The 17,254-nt window shown below is 46.7% G+C and overlaps 1 protein-coding gene and 1 non-coding gene across 2 annotated transcripts in view; both read right to left on the reverse strand.

The window, feature by feature from the left end:
* Positions 1 to 2,026: 2,026 nt before the first annotated feature.
* Abcc2 (ATP binding cassette subfamily C member 2) overlaps positions 2,027 to 17,254 on the reverse strand; it is a 60,518-nt gene continuing 45,290 nt past the window's right edge. The window contains exons 26-32 of the mRNA XM_050144465.1: positions 14,970 to 15,096; positions 13,193 to 13,294; positions 12,329 to 12,472; positions 10,706 to 10,864; positions 8,710 to 8,876; positions 6,116 to 6,310; positions 2,027 to 5,235 (exon numbers count right to left, since the gene is read on the reverse strand). Coding sequence (XP_050000422.1) covers positions 5,106 to 5,235; positions 6,116 to 6,310; positions 8,710 to 8,876; positions 10,706 to 10,864; positions 12,329 to 12,472; positions 13,193 to 13,294; positions 14,970 to 15,096 — 1,024 coding nt within the window. The 3' untranslated portion in view covers positions 2,027 to 5,105. The remainder of the gene's footprint in view (positions 5,236 to 6,115; positions 6,311 to 8,709; positions 8,877 to 10,705; positions 10,865 to 12,328; positions 12,473 to 13,192; positions 13,295 to 14,969; positions 15,097 to 17,254) is intronic.
* On the reverse strand, positions 11,753 to 11,856 carry LOC126506324 (U6 spliceosomal RNA). The gene has a single exon (XR_007593178.1). It is a non-coding gene; the product is annotated as a U6 spliceosomal RNA (small nuclear RNA).

Raw genomic sequence — 17,254 nt, forward strand, 5'->3', positions numbered from 1 at the left:
CCACAGAGGGGAAACCAGGGTCCAGGGGGATGAATCCGAACACGTGGTGGTGTTTATCAGCCATAAAATCGTGTGGCTACTGAGCTGAGCTCCAGGCAGCTCTACCAATACAGTAAACACTTTGCCTGATTGCTTTGGGGAATCAGGTTGTGTGTCCCTGCCAGGTGAAACTGGAAACCACCATTTGTGGGCTGGCCCGTTGTTATAGTAGATTCTCTCACCTCACTGCTTCTTAACAGCTCAGAGCCAAATATCACCGCCACCCCTTCCGTCTCCCACATCTCCCTCTTGGGCATCACAGGCTGCTTTAACTCCTGAGGGACACACCTTGTGGGCACACTGGGTTCTGCAGACTGCAATACCACTGGAACCCTTAGTACTGCCTCCCCGCTCCTAGGCCCAAACAGTTCCAATGCCTCGCTTCTCTGTGGCCCTCAAGTTTATCGCTGCTTACCTATCAGGTGGCTCGGGACTTGTGCCCTTTTGTTCCCCTTTCCTAAAGTAAGGGTGGTACCTGGTGAAGAACCATTGCTGATTCCCATTACTAGGCTGCTAGCGGCACAGCATGAGAAATGAGCAACCCATGCGATTTTTATCCTTTTTCTAGCGGCCCTGGGCCTGACTGCAGCTGTTGCCTCTGGAGCAGCAGAACGAACTCCCTGCTAGTATTTACCACTGGCGTTCCTCGCTGTTCATAGTGGATTTCCAAGGGGCAGTTCAGACTATCCTGACCCTTTGGGGTCAAATAGACTCACTGGCCACCATAGGATTACAAAATCGGAGAGGATTAGATGTACTAACAACAGAGCGAGGTGGTCTTTGTCGTTTCCTAGGCAAGAAATGTTGTTTCTATGTTAACCAATCAGGTTTAGTGAAAGACAAGATCAGCAACTCCAGATCTTCAGAAACTTAAACAGAGTGACCCAGTGGATCACCGGCAGTCAGACGTGGAACTGGATAATGCCCTTAACCCTTCTCTTCTTTTTCTTACTCCTACTAACTGTGCCCTGCCTCATAAACCTGTCTAGATTTCTTCAACAACAGAGCCAAAAGACTTCTAACCAGACCTTCAACCAGCTACAATTGCAGAATTACCAGCCCTAGCTACAGAGCCAGAGACCTGCAGCACCCGGTTACATCCTGACGACCGAGATCAGGATTGCCCCCAAGAACTTCGTATCCCCATTCAATGGGAAGTAGTCTAACCTTTTCCTTTGGGGCTGTAGGTATCCCTTGACTTCCGACTACGGGGACTACCATTCCCTTCAAAACTGTACACTTACGCCCTCGCCATGGGCATGGGAGAGCTGGCTCCTCTTGTCTGAGGGGTGTGGTCCCAGCGGCCAGCGGCCTGGACTGACCAACTCAGTTGCCACTCAGGCACAATCCAGGCAGGGCTCTAATTGGCCCACCCCAGCATCTACCAATAAATGACCTACCTGCTGGAGTCCATGAAGGGCCTGGTCCTGTGGAACCATAGCCCAGCTATTCCCAGTATACAGAACAATCAGCAAGGACATAGGAAGAAGCCAAAAGATCCCTGAAGATAACGGTGGCATTTTGGAGAGATTTCTACTCCTTGGTGTTGTTGGAAGAGGCCACCTGTTTGTTCCCAGCTGCTCAGCCCCGAAATAACCATACAGAAACCATATTATTTGCAATACTGTTTGGCCAATAGCTGAAGCATATTTCTGTCTAACTCATATCTTAAACTGACCCATCTCCATTAATCTGTGTATCACCAAGAGGCTGTGGCTTACAGGATAAAGTTCCGGCATCTGTCTCCAGCAGGGGCTACATGGCTTCTCTTGACTTTGCCTTCTTCCTCCCAGCATTAAGTTCAGTTTTCCCCGCCTACCTCTGTTCTGCCCTGCTATAGGCTCAAGCCAGCTTTCTTTACTGATGAATGGTAATCAGCATACCGAGGGGAATCCCACATCACCTTGGTACTTACCTAAAATTGTAATAGAAATTAATTTGACGAGGTACAGCTTGTGGAGGAATATTAACTGATGACACACAGAACTGAATATTTAAATAAAATAGTTTTATTTATAGTAAATTGCTTTAAAATGTCAGTCATTTAAAGGATGCTAAATAAACAGAACAGGTTGTTCATCTGAGTTCTCTGGTGATAAGAACACAGGGATCAGCCACTTGGTTTGGGAAATGAATGGGGCTGTTGTAGGCTCTCCCCCTCCATCTGCAATGCTTCATGCTGGTACAGTTAGCTCTCAGCAGCTGTAAACTTCCCCTCCACTTTCCCAAGGTCCCCTTGCTTCTCTAAATGCTGTGTGCCTGTAAACTTGTTCTAAGAAGCAAACTAGAGAACTTAGTTATTTAGGATGTCCTTGGGAAGAAAACAAGGATATTTTAAAATTATGGAGCAAGCAAGTTCTTCCTGAGAATCCCAGGGATGAGGTAAAGCAAAAGGTACAAACCAGTTACCTGGCAGTGATCTAGACACTGAGCTGAGGGAGAAAGACAAGGGAGATGATGGTGATGGTGATGATGGTACCCGAGGAAGGGAGCCACAGAGACTAGTGTGTGTCGGGGAGAGACACAAGCACACAGGAACAAACATGAATAGCTGAAATACAGCTTGGTCTGACAGAGCGTTAGAGGTACAGTACTCTATCAATCAACCCTCAAATGTCATTCTTCTGCCACAAAATAATGGGTTGCATCTCATTGAAGGCACGCCAAGTTTAACCAGAAAAGTTCTCTGGGGTCCATAAGGCAATGGGCACAATCGATAGAATCTTTGATTCCCATATACTAATTTGCAGCTATAGGAGCTACACTTTGAGTAAGTTGGAAATATTTCAAAAGCTAACTCTGAAAACTGGCCGCTAAGGATGAACTATGTATGTGAACTAGGTATAATGTACCTGAGCTGTCTGGTATCTACACAGCACTGGAAACCTTGCAGTGTTCTCTAATCTGAGCTACTTTAAGAGGCTAGGGGAGAGCTTTGATCTGGAGATGCAGCTGGTAGCTGCCAGGGCAAGGAGACGGTGGCTACTGTAACTTCATAACCTTCCTCTGAGAACCTCACTAAGCAGTGAGGTGCAGGATAGATTCAAGTCTTCATGATGACATCCTCAGTTGGAAGAACACAATGATCCTCCAGCAGGACACAAAAAGGCATCATGAGATTGGGACAAAGGCAGGCAGGCTTCCAAACCCAGAAATCTTAAGTCTACTCTGCTGCTAATACAGGACACCAACTAAGAAATAAAGCCAAGAGAAACCCATGCCGACTCCTCCGATGAACCTGAGTCTCGAAATAGCTACTCTTGAGATGCCCACATAGAATTCGGATGCCACCAACAGAAGCAGAAGCCCATGCCCATCTCTGCCTTACCATCGAAGCAGGGACTCTCCTTGAGACTTGTAAATCATAAACCAGGGCTTCTCTCTGAAGCTGCCTGAGATACTCAGTTTGGAGAATTTAGTCCCAAAAGGTCGGGGGGGGGGGGATATCCTAGGTGGCTGGCAGAAGCCTTCAAAATTTTTCTTAGGAAGAATTTGGCTTTAATTCCAACCTCAGAGAATATTCCCAAACCAAATTGTAAGGGAAATAAGGAGCGCACAGCAAAAATTCAGAAGACATACAAAGAAACAAGACACCAAGAATAAAAATAGTAGATGGGATGAGGGAGCGGTTGTGGAAAGACGGCAGAACATTTGCTGCTATTGCAGGGGTCTCAGGCTCGATCCCAGCACCCACATGGTGGCCCACAAGTGTCTGTCACTCCAGTGCCAGGGGCTCTGAAGTCCTCTTCTGATGCATGTAGCCCACATGCATGCATGCTGGCAAAATAGTCATACATACAATAAAATAAATAAATCTTTAGGAAATTAAAAATAAATCAATAAGTAAAAATAAACATTAAAAAACAATAGATGAGAAAGAATCCAGATACTGAAACGATGAGATACAACATCTGTAAATCTATATAACAAATCCACATGGCCTAGGAACACACAGAAAGATTTGACCCCCGGCAGAATCCAGGAACACACACAGTGAACCCAAAATGAGATCTTAGTTACCCTCATTGTTTAAACTGGAACTGCTCAGGATGTACATGTAAACATTGCACAACCCCCAATTCCAAACCAGACTTTAGAGAAACAAACAAGTATCCCAGGATGTTCATAGCACTCCTGTTACTCATAGTAAAGGAGGAACCCTGGAAAGAAGCCCACATCACCAACACGTGAGGAGATCAAGTATCATCTAGTCCCACAATGCTGCCCTGCCGAAGAGCAGTGCAAGTGAAGGCACCTCGCCACGTACATCAATGTAGGCAATTTGCAAATGTATTGTTGAACAAAGGTAGAGCCATGATACATGCAGTATAAGCCCATTTACACCAGAATAAACCGCGTACATTGCTTAAACATGCAAAGGTGCCAAAGGCTAAAACCATAGGCAAAAGAACTATGAAATTTAGAATAATGGGTATTTCTGGGAATGGGGGTAGCAAGGAATTATAATCAAGGCAGAGCAATGAGGTTCTTCTTTTTGAGGTGTGTATGCATGTGTTTGTGTATGTAGGACGTGTGTGTGTGTGTGTGTGTGTGTTTGTGTGTGTGTGTGTTGAGGCCAGAGTTCAACTCCAAGTGTTGCTGCTTTGGCGCTCTCCACCTGGTTTGGTTTGAGACGGGGTCTCTTCCTGACCTGGACTCTCCAAGCAGGCTATGCTGGCCATCGAGCCCCAGCGTCTGCCTGACTCTGGCCTCCAGCACTAGCGCTATAATCTTGTGCCACCAGGCCCACTTTAAAAAAATGAATTCTGGGATCCAGCTCTGGTCCTCACGCCTTCAAGGCAACACTCTATCAACTGAGTGATCTCCCCAGCTCAGCTGAGGATTTTCTAAGGTATCTGATAATATTTATTTAGGTATCTATGCATGGTACTCTATTAACTATCTACTTAACATGGGAGGCTGAGACCAGAGATTGCTTGAGCCTGAATTTGAGGTCAACCTGAGCAATAGCAACAACACACGTATCTTGGCTCCCATGACATAGGCACAAAAGACAAAAGTAAATAAGGATGCTCCCCATAGTTCTGTGGCTGTGGAACCACCTGCTAGAGTTCGGTGTTGTTCACGTTCTCAATGCCGGCTTCCTTGGCCATAAAATAAAAGGGACCCATTTTGGACAGCAGCTCCTCAGGACTGCCGTACTCCACAATCTTCCCACTGTCTAGGACCATTATCCTGAAATAGAGGAGAGACGAGCTTTAGAGAGTGGTGTGTCAAAGCTCACCAACTGTAAGAACAGCCAGGACCAAGTGCCAGTCAGCAGAACAGGGGCAACGAGCGGACTTCAGCAGTGAGCATGCGCAGAGAGGACTCCATGTCTAAACCTGAATGGAAGGGGCAATGGAGAAGCGCATGCGTGCGTTTGTGCGTGTGCGTGCGTGCGTGTGTGCGTGCGTGCGTGTGTGTGTGTGTGTGTGAGTGTGCGCGCATTACAAAGTCCATGCTGTTTAAGGCACTTGGATCAAAGGGGGCTCCTTCCTCTGCAAACAGTTGTAATACGCCGGAGTAGAGACAGCTGAGGCTGGGGTGGTTGGGGAGGTCTATGCCCACGCCTGTCACATGCAAGACGAGGCTTCCACCTTCCCGTACTCAGTCACTATAGCTTCCTAGTTTATCCATGCCCCCCCCCATTTGTTTTTATTAGCTTGGTTTACAGTTTGGGCTAAATGTATTAAAACTGCAGAGCCCCAGGCTCCAAATGACACCCTTAAGCCCCCTGCTGTGAAATGCCTCTGAGCTTCTAGCTGGCACTGCAGCTGTTGCCGGGATTAGGTTCTGTCCCTTCACTCCTGTCACTGTCCACGATGGTGGCACCTGTGGGCAATGGTGAGGCCCCCACACACACACACTGTCCACGATGGTGGCACCTGTGGGCAATGGTGAGGCCCCACACACACACACTGTCCACGATGGTGTGCACCTGTGGGCAATGGTGAGGCCCTCTCCCCCCACCCCCACGCACTCACTTGTCACTGTCCATGATGGTGTGCACCTGTGGGCAATGGTGATGCCCCCTTCCCCGTGCACGCACGGGCGTGCACACACACACACTCACTTGTCACTGTCCATGATGGTGTGCAGCCTGTGGGCGATGGTGACCACGGTGCAGTGGGAGAACTCATTCCGGATGGTCGTTTGAATAAGGTTGTCTGTCTCTAGATCCACAGCAGCTGTGGCCTCGTCCAGGACCAGGATTTTGGATTTTCGTAGCAAAGCCCTGCCCAGGCACAGGAGCTGCCTCTGCCCTATGCTGCAGCCAACAGAAGAAGTCACACATAAGCCCAGAAGACTAGGGAAAACCTGTGGCTGGGTTCAGTCTCATGACCCAGGTCAGGCGCTCAACACCTCCCAATGGTCACTGTTAAAGCCAATGTTTTTCAGATTTTCTCAGAAGACTTCCAGAGAATCTTGATTAAAAAGGTTATATTTCTGGGTCTCCCTTTAGGGAACAGACTAGAGTTGTGCATTTTTAATAAGCACTCCAGATAATTTTTGTATTGAAGCAAGTTTGAAAGACGTTAGCCCAGAAACAGTGCTTTGTGTTTGGCCATAGTGGTAGCAGCATTTTCAAACCAACATGAGTGCCCCAAGCTCGCTCCAGCAGCGTGTGAGCTGACACTGTGGATATCAGGGGTAGCACTGCAGTAGGATGCCCCAGTGGCATCTATCTGTGGCCTTAGCAAACGCCTTCATTATTTTAATGTGTACTTCCATGCGCAAGGCTAATTATTTGTTCGAGGCTTTCTGCTTTGATTAGAGACAAAGCCACCCAATGAGCCTGGCGCCTTGGTGTGAGATGCAATGTATGTGGAATTCAAATATACTTGTAAAATGCAAATAGCTTCAATTTGGTAAAAGCCAATAATGAAAGCTGGACCTCTTACTTACACAAAGGAGCTCTGGGAAATGATGTGAAGGGGAAGATTTGGGAATTTGCTAATCACCCTTCCCTGCTGTGGTCATTAGGGATTGCATTAAACAGAGGGCGGCTAGACTAATGTTCTGTAATTCTCTGTAAGAGAATTTCTGCAGGAGACGAGAAGTCACCCGAGATGAACCTCAGTACATGTTTGTAGTGCGAGGCCAGGCACACTGCAGAATTATTAACCTAGCTGGCCCACACTCCTGCCCAGGTCAACTGAACGCGATGATAGCAGGCACCGCTGCAGCTGGCAGCCGCTCGCTCTTGCTCCTCTCCCCAACATTTACCGCAGATATTGCGAGCCCGTTGTTCCTCCACTCATACATGTAAGTTTTAACGCCCTAAACCAAGCCTGAAACACAGGTCTGAATTCAAGGCCCTGGTAACAGCGGTGAAGTGACTCCCAGCACAGACAAGAGAGGGGACGTCACTCTCACGTCCTGACACAAGGTCTCCCATGTCCCCTCTGCAGTGTGGCAGCAATGCCGTTTATGCCCCCATTATGTTTCATGTACTTGGAGGTCCAGGGCTGTATCTGTGTTATTCTGTGTCCCCAGTGCCTGGCACACGGTAGGTGTTAACATGTACTTATTGGCTGCATATTTGAATGGCCTTTTACATCAGGCCACACAGCTGTGTAAGCCTCGCTGGCTCCTGTCTGTTGCCAAGGGAAAGCAAGACGGATGATTTTCACTACCAAGCCAGGAAAGTGTCCCCGTGGGTGAAGTCACCTTAGTCCTGGGTTCAGTTGGTCTGGGGGATGGTCTGGACACTGGGACTTAAGTTCCCTGGGTGAGTTCCTCAGTCTGCTTAGGAACCAGAGCTCCAAGCAGGTCTCTCAAGTTCCAGCATACACACAAGCCACCAGGAATCTTGTTAAAATGTAGGTTCAGAGTAGTAGGCATAGGGTCTGGGGGTCTGTGCACATATGCAGCTCCTAGGTTCTTCCAGAGCTTAGATTGGTGGTTCTCAATCTGGGATGCCTTCTCTAGCCTATGGGGATCTTCACATCCCTGCATTCGGTCTGGGTTTCATAACAGATAGATCAGGCTCTGGCTGCACAAGGGAGCTGGCTATTGCTACCAAGACTCTGTTGAGTGCTCTATGGTTCTCCACAACAGTGGCATTTGCAAGCTCACATGATATAATGCCACATGAAGGGCATATTTAATAACAAAGGTTTTCAAGTGTTTCTAAGCATTTTACATCTGTTTTATCCTTTCTTTCCTTTTTTTTTTTTTTTTGTTTTGTTTTGTTTTTCGAGACAGGGTTTCTCTGTAGCTTTGGAGCCTGTCCTGGAACTAACTCTTGTAGACCAGGTAGCCTCAAACTCACAAAGATCCGTCTGCCTCTGCCTCCCAAGTGCTGGGATTAAAGGCATGAGCCACACCACTGCCTGGCCAAACATTGTTTCTAGGAATATTTTGCCTACAATCACTTTTTTGTTGTTGTTGTTGTTGTTTGATTTTTTTTTTTTGTTAATGTTTGTTTGTTTTAAGGCAGGGTTTTTTTTTTGTGTAGCTTTGGAATCTGTCCTGGAACTCGCTTTGTAGACCAGGCTGGCCTCGAACTCACAGATCTCTGCCTGCGTGTGTTTTACACATTAGGAATTAGATCTACTCGATGTAAATCCCATAACGCCAGACCACATCTAACACGGGAACACAATGAACAGTTCCCCTACATTGTGTCACTGCCTGTGGAAGAAGTAGGTTACAAGCCATTACCTCAGGTTGTCCCCACCCTCTGTCACTTCATGATACAGCCCAAGTTGCAGGCCATCCACGAAGGACTTGAGATGAGCCAGTTCCAGGGCTTTCCAGATCTCCTCGTCTGAGTATTTGTCGAAAGGGTCTAGATTCATCCGCAGACTCCCGGAGAATAGGATGGGGTCCTGCAAGTCAAAGAAAGGCAAGCTGTTAGGGATGATGTCAGCACAGGGCGCGGTCATCCATTGTGGCCAGACATGGTCTGAGATGAACTCTCGGCAAGAAGCTGGCTCATGGCTGAGCTCCTCTCACACCTCTGAAGGCCCGGAGTGTCTGCGTCTGGAGAGCTGAGCATGGGGTAAGAGGAGTCCGTGGTTTGTAGCTGCTTTCTTCCACTCTGGATCTCCCTGTAGACATCCAGGTTTGCTGCCACATCTCTTTAGGAGATGAAAAGAAAATCCCTCCCCTGAAACAAACTCCTGGCTTAGAGATAGAGACTAAGAAGGTAGAAGAAGTGAAGGTGTAGTCATCCGACAAGAAGCTGTCTCCTACATTTTGAAGAGGTCAAAGAAGAGAATGTACCAAACTAACAAAACATAGGGGCTGAAGAGACGTTTGATGCCCAATCATCAAACCTGAGTTTGGACCCTCAGCATCCAATAGAAAGTTGAGTTGTGGCCTCTCCAGCCTTATGCTCAGCCCTGGGAGGGAGGCGGGAGCAACCAGAGGATATCTGGAGTTACTGACCATGGACCTCGCCAGAAATAATGCTCTCCAGAGGCTGGAGAGGTGGCCCTGTAGAAAGCACTTGCTGCTCTTGCAGAGGACCTGTATGCAGTTCCCAGTATCCACAGGGCAGCTCACCAACTGTCTTTAACGCCAGAGGATCTGGCGCCCTCTTCTGGTCTCTGTGAGAAGCAGGTCCACATGCAACACACGTACACGCAGGCAAAATATACAAAACACATCAAATAAAAAAAACTTAAACAACATCAGAAAAACAAAAACAAACAAACGGCAAGCTCCAGGTTCCATGGACGATCCTGTCTCAATGCAGTGGGGAAAAGTTACTGAAGAGGACACCTGATGGCACACACCAGACATCAGACAAACAAATCCTTCATAGGCGCTTGGCCACAGTGCTGAGAGTAGAGGCCTCCAAGGCAACTCTGACTTTGGTAGGGTCCATAGAGCAAGCCAAAGGGAGGTCTTTCTTGCTGATACAATAAATGTTCCGCTTGCTGGCAAAAACCTGCAGCAAATTCCCTCCCCTATCTTTTAGCCGCATCAAATGGGGGATATAAAGCTTAATGGCTTCAAGCTTCAGTAGCAAAATTGCTACTGCTAATTATGAAGGTCTCAGCAAACTGTGATGGGCTATGGAACCGCCAAATAATCATCTGCTCTATTTGATTGCTGCTGTGTTGCTGCCACCTACCGGTCAATTCTGGCAGCCACAAAGAAAGCGCCAAGTTCAGAGCTCTTCTTAGAAGCAGGGTCTTAGGGGACTAGTCTGGAATCCCGGTGTGAAATTGAACCTTGATAGTCAACAGGGCCTAGAACCATCTAGGAAACAGACCCCTGGAGGTATTGAACCTTGATAGTCAACAGGGCCTAGAACCATCTAGGAAACAGACCCCTGGAGGTATTTGAGAGGGAGTATCTAGACTGGGTAAATTGAGCCTGGAAGACACCTTAAACACCAGCTGCACCGTCCCACAAGGTGGGGTCTTAAACGGAGGCAAAAGGAAAACCACAGAGCACAAGCTCTCATCTCTACTTGGTGGGTGCAGATGCAGTGCGCCAGGGTACACTCACGCTGCCTCCTTACCACCGCTATGGACCATGTCCCTTCTCAAACCATGAGCCCAAATCAGTCTTCCTCCCGTAAGTCGCTTCTCGTCAAGTCCAGTGACAAGAACAGTAACTAATGCAGCCGTGCGAGCTGTATGGTTGGTTGAGTTCCTGTCAGTGTTTCTTTCCTGTGTGTGTTAGAGTAAGTTCTAGGGCTGACCTGGGGGATGATGGTCAGCTTCCCGCGAAGGTCGTGCAGTCCCATGGAAGCAATATCTACTCCATCAATGATGATCTGACCGCCTGCAGACTCTAAGATTCTGAAGAGGCAGTTTGTGAGGGATGACTTCCCAGCTCCGGTCCTGCCCACCACACCAATCTGTGAACAGAGTTCATATACATCTGGATCACATGCAGTTCTTGGAGAAAAGGTACCCTGTATAGCCACATTGTGATAGTCACAGGTGGAACAGAAAGAAAGAAGGAAGAAAGAGAGAAAGAAAGAAAGAAAGAAGGAAGGAAGGAAGGAAGGAAGGAAGGAAGGAAGGAAGGAAAGAAAGGCAAAACGCCTTATATCAAACATATAAAACGGCTTTTAGTCTTGAGGAGAGAAAAGATTTCCCAGATGTCAGAAACAAATGGTTCTTTCACACTCCTCCTTGGTTGCTGTGGGCTGGAAACAGTGACTGGAAGAAGTGGACGAGCTCTCAGCTGTTGTTGTTACAATCAATCCTGGAAATTATAGCTTTATTCCTTTTAATTTTTTTTAAAGTAGAGGGAAAGGAAAAGCAGTAGTAACGGCATTCGTTGCCAAGCCAGATGACCCGAGTGCAATCCCTGGACCCACATGATGGAACAGCTCTCCTCTGCTCTTCACATATGTACGTGTGCATGCACACAAGGGCACACACATGCAAACTCACAACATAAATAAATAAAATGTACTAACTTAAATTTTTCTTACATCTTTTTTTGAAATAAGATTTAATTACATCATTTATCCTTTCCTTTCTTCCCTCCAAACCGTTACCAATCCATGATCTTTTACGAACCCATTGCCTTTTTCATTGTTGCTACATGCTTACATGTTTATATACATATATACACATATGCATATGAATACACACATATATTCCTAAATATAACCTGCTCAGTCTGCATAATGGTACTTGTGTAATGTTGTCGGACACGATCGGCTGGTGTTGAATAACCTTTAGTGTGCTCTTCCCTGGGGAAGAGCATCTCTCCCATTCCCAGCATCCCTTAGCCACCTATGGAACACGTCACAGACTTCCGTGTCCTCCTTGCTCAGGGGCCATGCTAATCTCTGTGCCGCTCTAATTTTACTACACGTGCTGCTGAGGGGAGAGCTAGGTTTGTTTGTTTGTTTGTTTTTGTTTTGTTCTTCAGTAGAAAGAAGGAAAGGCTTGTCACCGGAAGAGAAACCTGGTTCTCAGCCTCCTTATCTAGACTGGTTGATGTGCCCACATTAGACCCCAAACTGTGGCGAACAAGAGCTCTATAGGAAGGGTACTCAGCTTCACGGACCAGGAGAAACACTAGGTAATTCCCTCCTTATAGACAGTCATCTACACCGTTTTTCTCAACAATTCTCCCTCCAGGCCTGATGCTCCCCCTTTCCTTCCCAGGTTCTTCACCACACATCAAACCCTCATGAGGTGGGCCAGCAGGGAGGCAGGATCCCAGAATCCCATATGTTCCTTACATGTTCCCAGACTGCAGGAAGTATCCTAACCTTCTCCAGGCACCCAAATGGTGAAGAACACTCTCTGCTGACGAGGCCTGACGGCCAGAACTCTCCAGAGCTATCTTCATCACCTACCTTCTCAGTGCTCTTGATGTGGCAAGAGATCCCTTTCAGTACCAGATCCAGCTCAGGCCGATACCGTACTTGATAGTTGTTAAACTGGATCTCACCTTTGCTGGGCCAGTCTGCTGGAGGCCTCTTATCGGTCACCCAGGGTGCCTAGCAAGGAGAGAGGATGAGGAGAGGCGGGCACAGTAGCAGCTCAGCAAACAAACGGTTGTCATGGGACTCGTGTCACATGACAGAAAGGTAGCAGGGCCCAGTAGCTGAGTGAGCTGGGCTTTTCTCTTCCAGAGGGCTCTAAGTTGATTCAATGAAGAAGGGCTATCCTGCAAGGTTGCTCTATGAATTTCCAGAAAGACACTGCCATTTACTAAATCATTTCCTAGTCTTACATTTGAGGAGATTAAGTCCTTTGAGTTAGAGTAAGGGAGGCTTTAAAACGACATGATGGTGCCAGAGAGATGGCTCAGAGGTCAAGAGCACTCATAGCTCTTCCAGAGGTCCTGGGTTCAATTCCCAGCAACCACATGATGGCTCACAGCCATCTGTAATGAGATCTGGTGCCTTCTTTTGGTGTGTAGGCAGAACACTGTATACATAATAAATAAATAAATAAATCTTAAAAAAGAATATGATTAAGGTGGGTGGTGGTGGTGCACGCCTTTAATCTCAGGAGGCAGAGTCAGGCAGAGTTCTGCAAGTTTGAGACCACACTACAGACTCCAAAGCTACACAGAGAAACCGTGTCTCAAAAACTCAAGGCGGCGGGGTGGGGGGGTGGGGAGACAACACTAACCCACTCAAGATGTTTTTAAAAATGAAAATGTCCTCTCAAAAGAATTTCATGGGATTCTTCTGAGTTTCACTAATTCTCACCTCATTTTCCACATTTATGTATTCATTTATTCTCTCAACAGCCACAATGTTGGTCTCTGCTTCTGACGTCATTCTCACCAGCCAATTCAGGGTTTGTGTGATCTACAGAAGAAAAAAAATTATACCAAACACACACACACACAGACACACACACACCAAAACAAAAACAATGGGGAAAAAAAACACTCAGGCTCAGAAACTAGCTCAGCCAATCAGCTGTAGCACAAGGTAAACTGGGAGATTCCTTTATATTCAGGACTGTGGTGATATAAAAAGACAGTTCTTATTGAATTCTTATTTTCTTAGCTGAGAAATAAGACCCGTGCACTGACTGGCTGGGTAACAGTTGAGTGCTAACCTACGTGGTGCTCACAAAAGGGCAATGTGAACTTTGAACAGTTCCGGGCTAAAGCTCGGCTGAGGAGGCCGGCTCTTGGTAAGGTGGTACCAGAGTTCAGGTCTCCTGCAAACCTAGCGCTATTTATGGAACTGTTGTAGAGGGCACTCTGCAGGTGGGGGATACCCTGAGGAAAGACTCGGGGCATGAAAAGGCTTTCAAAAAACGCTACCTCACTCTTAGCCATCAAGGTGGGATAGCCCTATGGACCCCTGTCTTCCTTTACACAAACTCTGGATGTCTCCCTGTTACCACACAAACGTATCCAACCACCAATCAGAGATTCGTCATGGTGCAGGCCAGTCTACAAGACAAGGACCACTCAGATAGGAGCTTCTTTCAGGAGAGGAATCAGGAGTTTGCACATCTGCACAGGAGTTTTGGGGAGGGAAAGGCAGCTAGAGAGAGGAAGGCCCACGATACAGGAAAGGACCATGGTGACTTAGAGTAATAACTTTGTATGGGTTGAACCGCACATAACCGTAGTTACGGAATTAGACTTTACTTTCATCTAAGGGTGTCCTGAATCTGCCTTGTCTGTCCTGAAGGAGAAAGGGAAGTGGCACAAAGAACCAAAGCTACTCTGGAGAACAACATTGTTAGGGGTGCCCTCTCATGGGCCTCATTAATGTCTAATGAAGACAGTCCTATATAGAGCACATTTGTGGCCATGCAAACCTCTGGGACAGTAGCTGTAGTGCTGGCCACTGCTCAGATGCTGGGAAGTAAAATGCCAGCATGCATCCCTGCTGTGCTGGGCGCTGCAGCGAGAGTCACATGCGTTTCTCTCAGGCTCCCTATAACAATTTGTTTTACTTGTTCTGTGATATAAGAGACGCCAACTCAGGAGATTTTTGTCCAAAGGATTTTCTGATTACAACTATATTCTGGATAAGAAATATATAATCTTTATTGATTAGAACCAATGAAGAAGGCAAAAAGATAAGAAACCATTAAGTAGAAACATATAAAAATTGCCTTTTTTAAGTCATAAGGACAGTAAGAGTTATGCCCACTTTGCCAGACAGTTCTGGTGCTCACTTAAATGAGGTAAGGAATGTACCTATGGGTAAAGATGTGGAGTCAGGGTTTGAGCCCAGTCTTCCTAGTCCTTTTGGATGAGAAATAATAAAAGACATGGGCTCTCAGACTTAGTTTAAGATTAACTGACTTGCTGGGTGGTGGTGGCTCATACTTTTAGACCCAGCACTCAGGAGGCAGAGGCAGAGGGATTTCTGAGTTTGAGCCCAACCTGGTCTACAGAGTGAATTCTAACATAGCCAGGGCTACACAGAAAAATCCCATATCAAAACAAAACAAAACAAACAAACAAAACAACAACAACAGGGAAGATTGACTTAGCCAAGACTTCAGACTTACATTGAGGGCATTGGACAGAACAAAGCCCACAGCGTCCCCGGTTAAGGTATCTTTATAGATAACCAGGAACAAGGCTGCAAAGAAGACAACCAAGTTTCCCACCAGCTCCAGACGAATTGCAAGCCACCTGTAGAGCAACGGAACCAGTAAGAGAGGTATCATTAGTCTCTACTCACTCATCTGAGCCAGGAACTGGGGAGCCCATAAAACACTGGGGACAGGGATGGTCAGTTAGGGGAGGAACAGAGAGGGAGAGCAATGAGAGCGATATCTTGATAGAAGGGGTCACTATAGGGCTAGGGAGAAACCTGGACATAGGGGAATGTGCATCAATCCACAAGGATGACTCCAGCTAAGACTCCTAGCAATAGTGGAGAGGGCGCCTGAGCTGGCCTTCTCCTGTAATCAGATGGGTGGTTACCCTAATTATCACTACAGAACCTCCATTCAGTAACTGGTGGAAGCAGATGCGGAGGGATCCACAGCCAAGCACTGGGGTCGAGATCCTGGAGAGCAGTGGAAGAGCCGGAGGAGGGATTATATGAGCATGAGGGGTGGGGGTGGGAGATGGAGGGGTGGTCCAAGATCATGATGCGGAAACCCACAGAGATCGTTGACCCCGGCTAGTGGGAGCCCATGGACTCTAGACTGACAGCTGAGGACCCTGTACGGGACCGAACTAGGCCCTCTGAATGTGGATGACATTTATGTGGCTTGGTCTGTTTGTGGGACCTCTGGCAGTGGGACCAGGATTTATCTCTGGCACATGAACTGGCTTTTTGGAGCCCATTCCTTATGGTGGGATACCTTGCTCAGCCTTGATGCAGTGGGGAGGGGCTTGGTCCTGCCTTAACTTGATGGGCCAGGCTTTGTTGGCTCCCCATGGGAGGCCTTATCCTCTCTCAGGAGTGGAGGTGGGGAGGCAAGAAGGGGGGAAGGAGGGGAAACTGTGTTTGGTATGTAAAATGAATAAAAAATTTAAAATAAAAAAAATCATTCTTAGAGGGCTTGACCGGTATACTGTGCTCTTAGGAGCTACCTCAATTTGATTTAGAAATACTTAAATTCTTAATAACCCAATAAGTTGACTTTTGAGGGAAATAAGTAGCATTTTAAAGGGTCTAAAAGAGTTTTCTAAACTAAAAGGAATCCTACAATGCAATATTCCCCAAAGTACCAAGTTATAAAAATTAAATAGGGTAAGCGCTGAAAATAAAACATACATATTCATCTAAAATATCCTTAGACATTATGGAGGAGATTCTGATTCAAGGACCACATATGAGCTAAGCATCTGCGTTTCTTTTTCTTTTCTTTGAGACAGACAGGGTGTCACTATGCAGCCTTTGGCTGGCTCGGAGTTTGCAGTGGAGACCAGGTTGGCCTCTAACTCACAGAGATCTGCCTGCCTCTGCTGGGATTAAAGCCAGGAGCCAGCAGCCTGACAAGCAGCTGCGTTTTTAAATGAATGGTGATTGCCTTTGATTAGCATAAGGAAGCAAAGGCCTAGTGGATGCCCAGAGAGCTAGAGTCTGAGTACCTTGTTTCAAGTGTAGAAAAACTGGGAGTGGAAACAAGTTAGGTGTGAATTGGTCACGGGGAGATAAACTGAACTTCCTAGGGAACTGAGGGATGCATAGCTTAACATCATTCATGAAAGTTAGCCTTCTCAAATCAAATATACTTAGCTAAATTTGTATCAATAATTCTAGCAGGTACTACAATAAGGATCATTGGGTTTACTCAGAAGTCCTTCTTGGACAGTCTCTAAGAAATCAAACCTCTGAGCTTGCAGTGTGCCAACTAACTGATCCTCACTAGCCTGCCTTTAACATCACAAGGTATCCTGAAAGCCACCTAGGAATTTTACCTCCCCAAACCTCTTTCAGCGGCCTACCTAACTGCTTGCCATGGTCTATTGATTCCTAGTCTGCTCAGGTGACCTTTTCTTTTCTTTTCTTTTCTTTTCTTTTCTTTTCTTTTCTTTCTTTTTCTTTTCTTTTCCCCCTTTTTTATGTTTTTACTTATTTATTTTCTTGCTTTTTTTTAAATACTTTGTTTTTAATTGAGTTATACATCTCCCCCACTCCTCCCCTCCCTTCCTCTCCTACCACCCTCCCTTTTCATTTCTCGTCACCAATGTTTTCACCTACAAATCCCTAACTCTCCTGGCGCCTCTGCTTCTTCTGTCGCCCTAAAAAGAGTGCCATGCCTATGAAGAATCTCAACTCGACTCTCGGGAAACCAAACAGATATTGTTCAATTCACCCGGCACGTGCACACTA

The sequence above is a fragment of the Alexandromys fortis genome, unplaced genomic scaffold (genome assembly GCF_014885135.2).
Source record: "Alexandromys fortis isolate MF-2015 unplaced genomic scaffold, M_Fortis_MF-2015_v1.1 scaffold_16, whole genome shotgun sequence".
In the NCBI taxonomy this organism is placed as follows: domain Eukaryota; kingdom Metazoa; phylum Chordata; class Mammalia; order Rodentia; family Cricetidae; genus Alexandromys; species Alexandromys fortis.